The sequence below is a fragment of the Clupea harengus genome, chromosome 3 (assembly GCF_900700415.2).
Source record: "Clupea harengus chromosome 3, Ch_v2.0.2, whole genome shotgun sequence".
Taxonomy (NCBI): Eukaryota; Metazoa; Chordata; class Actinopteri; order Clupeiformes; family Clupeidae; genus Clupea; species Clupea harengus.
Window position 1 is genome coordinate 7,471,485 of NC_045154.1, and position 4,409 is coordinate 7,475,893.

Consider the following 4,409-nt stretch of genomic DNA (forward strand, 5'->3'; position numbering starts at 1 on the left):
TGAATGAACAAAATAAACATATTCTCTTATTTTACCATGTGTTGTAAACGCGAGGAATAACATTATCTGGAGAACTAGTAAGCTGGCAAACTAACTAGCATAGGATCAGGCCTAGGATATGAAACAGGTTAGCTTCTTTCTAAACTGAATGAAAATGTTTCCTATGTGGGCTATACATGCATGTCTAAATGCATGTGTGGCAACCGATATATAAGCGGTATATCTCTGCCCCCAGTGGGCTGACAGTGTTATATCTGGGTAGGCTATAGGTGCTGGAAGAGTGTTCACATAAACATCTGATTTAATAGTGTACAGTATATGCAGCAAAGAATACGTAGAACTAAAACTGTCTCTAAATTTTACACTTTCATCGTTCTCTGTAATTATATGTAACTGAACCCTCCAAAGTTATGACCATGTCTTTAAAAGGAGTGACACGGACACGTAGCTCCATTGGTGACTTACGGTCTACCGAACTTCAATCGCATTTCCACACATAAGTGTGTTTCTTGGCATTCATCTGGAGGTAGAGAAAAACACATAGCCTACTATACATGTTCTGCCTGTAGGCTTTCTGGAGATATTCAGCCCTATTGCCAACTTGATATGCTCAGTTTGTGTGGGCTATATGTGGTTGTTTTTGACGTTTGGGTAAATTCACTTCACCATTTTTATGGTGACTTCTCATTGGTTGATAGAATGCCCATCAGCCACGGAGTTAGGTTGCACCTAGCGCTGTCAGTAACGAGATGTGCAGATATTTTTATCAACAGTATGTAGCAGTTTATTTTCTCTGAAGGTGAGTTTTGATCTGAGTTCTTCCAGTATGACACCATGTATTTCAATGTGAAAGTAATTTTGTTATGTAAAGCACTTGAGCATAGACTACTGTGGAACAGAACGTTTCAACAAACTACCGCTGGAATATTTTCCCAGGCTAAAACTGTTCAAAACTAAGTTCCCCTTTCCAGTCTTTTCACAACAGATCGTCTCTGCGGCGCTTTATATAACACGTTAACACTGGCTCTAGCCTACGTGTCGGGCTGTAACATGGCCATATATTAGTTGTCTCAAACTTAGACAGAAGTTAACCTTTCGCTGCAGGCCACTTATAATTTCGCTACAGGCAACTGGTGATAACTCATTTTAAATGTGAATTTCCTTTAAAAGTTTGCTTTACTGTCATTATAGAACATTGTAACATGATTGGACACGTAGGCCTACAAGCACACACCCAGAATTGTCGTTTCACAATGACAATGTAGAGGTGTTGTTCGTGGCAGGTCCTAATAGCAAAAATAAAGCAGCGTGTGAGGAGAAAATAGAACTCTTAAAAAAATCTGTTGGTTTGCTGAAGTTCGGCGCATATTCGCATACTGTTTTGAAAGAATGTCACAACCCTATTTTGCTACAGTAAGGATACTTCTTGCCACTGTAGGCTACTTATCCTCTGAATCTCAAAAGAGGACTAGTGTATAAAGCCTATTTTGACCTGCTATATCATGCTTTTAATGGTTATCATGTTTCTGTGTCTAATATTTCAATGGTGTCTGCTCACTGTGTACAGTACAAGTCATGGTTACTACAGGGCAACAACAGTTTCATGAATTCCTAATAAGCTGTTAAATGTTCTAAGGGTGATTTTCCCTTTCTGTGGAGATGCGGCGTGGGGAGCCTCTTCCACAGGCCTTCCAGGCTCCTGTGGATGTCCATGCCAGTGCGGACGGGCAGGTGTACATGTTCCAAGGCCAGACGCCAGACTCCGGGGGCTCTTCAGAGGACGATGAGTTGAACATGATGGAGCTGAGGCCAAGAGGCCGCGACTCAGAGGAGCGTGAGAGGGTGGTGGGCGAGCTACTGCTGCTGGAGAGGGATATCTCACAGGGCGACAATCTAAACAAACTGGCCCTTCAGTATGGCTGCAAGGTACTGTGTGTGGAATTGTTCTGCTTCATACATGCTGTGCTAGCAAGCAAATCAAATAAACAAACCATGTTTGTTTGTCATCCTAACACATAAGATTTGCAGTTTCAATTTTTTCAGACTGTATAACCCTAACCGCTTTTGACATGTACAACATCATAGTATGCATTGCATGCATTTATGTCCGTGTTGTAGATACCTTCTAAATTGTATTTAAATTTTTGGGTCTCTACTTGTCTTACGTAGGTGGCTGACATCAAACGAGTGAACAACCTGATTCAGGACCAGGATTTGTATGCGTTGAAATCGATTAAAATTCCTGTGAAGAAGCATGGCATCCTCACAGAGACCAACTCAGAGCTCAGAGAGCCTGAACCAGGACCCTCAACACAATCCACTGCCTCTGCCTTATCCCGTGATGCTACTACAGAAGGCTCCTTGGGCAGGCCTCAAGTACAGGAGTACACTGACTTTCTCAAAGAGGTGGACAATGACATAGAGAGGCTCATTCAAACCACAGAGGAGGAGTTCCTGGTGGACCCGGAGGGTGCGCGGAAATCGGGGAATCGTGGACAGCGCTTGAGCAGCTACGGGGCGGACTGGGGGATCCAGTGGTGGAACGCTGTGGTGGCCATGCTTCTGATTGGCATCGTGCTGCCCATTTTCTACGTGGTGTATTTCAAAACCCAAGATGGCGGAGCGGCCATTGTGGACGACAGCGGGGTGAACAGCTCCATCACTACCTCAAACAGCTCGATTGCGAGCATCAGCACATTGAGCCCTGGAAGTACACTGATGAACCATTTGAGCAAGCCACACACATAGTTAAGGGTGATGGACATTTGTGAAAGATGCCTGTAATTCACCATTTGGTCTGTCATGTACTTTTTGTTTTGTGCCAAAGCAACATGAGTTTCTTTTGGTCGACACATCAGCTTCAACCAAACACGAGAGAACGAGAGGGAGAGAGAGAAATTACTAAGATCCACAGGATGTTTAACATGATTATTATGTTGAATCAAAAATGGCAATATCAATATCGTAGTAACATGGTTTTGTTATGTGTTTCTGGTTGCTTCATATTGCTGCTTCCTGAGGATTAATTTTATCTTCCTTATTTCAGCAATATTTTAACTCAAATTTTTAGTTGGTTGAGTTGTGCTGCTTGACCACATAGCAGTCAAACTTTTACTATACTCAATCTGGTCACAGTCTGGTGTCAAACTAATATTTCAGATATAAGGACACTTTTGTGCATTCTGTTAGTAACGTGACAACATAAATTTAACTTTCACGTTTTGGATTCATGCATTTATCATACTGTATTTATGACTGTAAGGTGTAGTATTTTGCTGTGTTTCAATTTCTCTGTGGTATTACCTGTATTTGTTTCAGAACATTCAGTGATGATGATATAGCACTACACTCTAACCATGCCCGTTTTGTGAAGGTTTAGCTTATGACTGACTTGTGTGTGTGTGTGTGTGTGTGTGTCTAAATTAACAGGTGTGAACATCTATAGGCTTTAATATTTCTAGCCAAACCCTGATGAGTTCTGCTTCAAATGGGAAAGAGAGAAAATAACTCCTTTAATATCATTACAAAGTGGGACATATGACATTGCAAACAGATCTCCTTTTTTTAATATTGCTTTTGCTCCATTGCCATGAATCAGTTGGAACTAAAGCATTGAGAGCATTTACATTTTGGTGCCTTGTGTGGATCCAAATTCATACATCTAACAAGTGTTTTAATCTTACAAGAAAGATACAAAATATATTTTTATTTAATCTTACTAAAGGATATGGCCGACAGGCAGTTCTATGCAGAAATCGTGTAATGTGTATGGAAGTGCAATAAATCTCCTCTTTACAGTTGTTTGATCGTTATCTTGGGATCTATGCTATAAAAAAATTGGTCTGTTTTTACTAATCTGTACTGTAATTTGTATTTTTTTTACTGCCGTTTTAGAGCAGTGCCTTGTAGTCCTGCAGTACCTCAATGCCACAGAGGGCTCAAGTCACCATAAATGGCTACATTTGTATGTGTTTACTGTATGTGTGTACTACTTACAGCAATTACACTAATATGGCCCAGGTGCTCTACTATTAGAGACTGGGAGTGTATTATTTCTTGGTAATCTAATATATGAAATGATGCAAATTGGAACAAGCTATTGGGCATACCCTGTTCACGAGTGCAGGACTTTCAATATTAAATGATATGGGCACTGGGTTTTGAGGGATGTGTTTCAGTAGAGACATGGATGTATTTATGACGGAACAAAAAAAATGTTCGGTTGATGTTAAACCTTACCTGCATCCATGTTGATAATTTGAACATCATTTCATAATAGCACATAAGGGAATATCATTAATAGTTTGGCACAGAATTCTGACTGATATGTTTTGAAACATATGTCTCAGGAATCTTATGAGCAAAGTTTCACTTTGCTAGTTTTGACCAATGTTTCACTGGACTAATAG

At 40.5% G+C, this 4,409-nt stretch overlaps 1 protein-coding gene across 3 annotated transcripts; it reads left to right on the forward strand.

Annotated features, from left to right (window-relative positions):
* Positions 1 to 405: 405 nt before the first annotated feature.
* Positions 406 to 3,801, forward strand: lysmd4 (LysM, putative peptidoglycan-binding, domain containing 4). Of its 3 annotated transcripts, none has more exons than XM_012833581.3 (3): positions 406 to 799; positions 1,637 to 1,926; positions 2,170 to 3,801. In XM_012833581.3, the coding sequence occupies exons 2-3, from the start codon at positions 1,660 to 1,662 to the stop codon at positions 2,746 to 2,748; spliced, it is 846 nt and encodes a 281-aa protein (XP_012689035.2). In that variant the 5' UTR covers positions 406 to 799; positions 1,637 to 1,659; the 3' UTR covers positions 2,749 to 3,801. The 3 variants fall into 3 exon arrangements, with proteins under 3 accessions (XP_012689035.2, XP_012689037.2, XP_031420293.1); XM_012833583.3 differs by having other exon boundaries at positions 407 to 799; positions 1,660 to 1,926; XM_031564433.2 differs by lacking the exon at positions 406 to 799 and adding an exon at positions 812 to 1,413 and having other exon boundaries at positions 1,660 to 1,926.
* Positions 3,802 to 4,409: the final 608 nt, after the last annotated feature.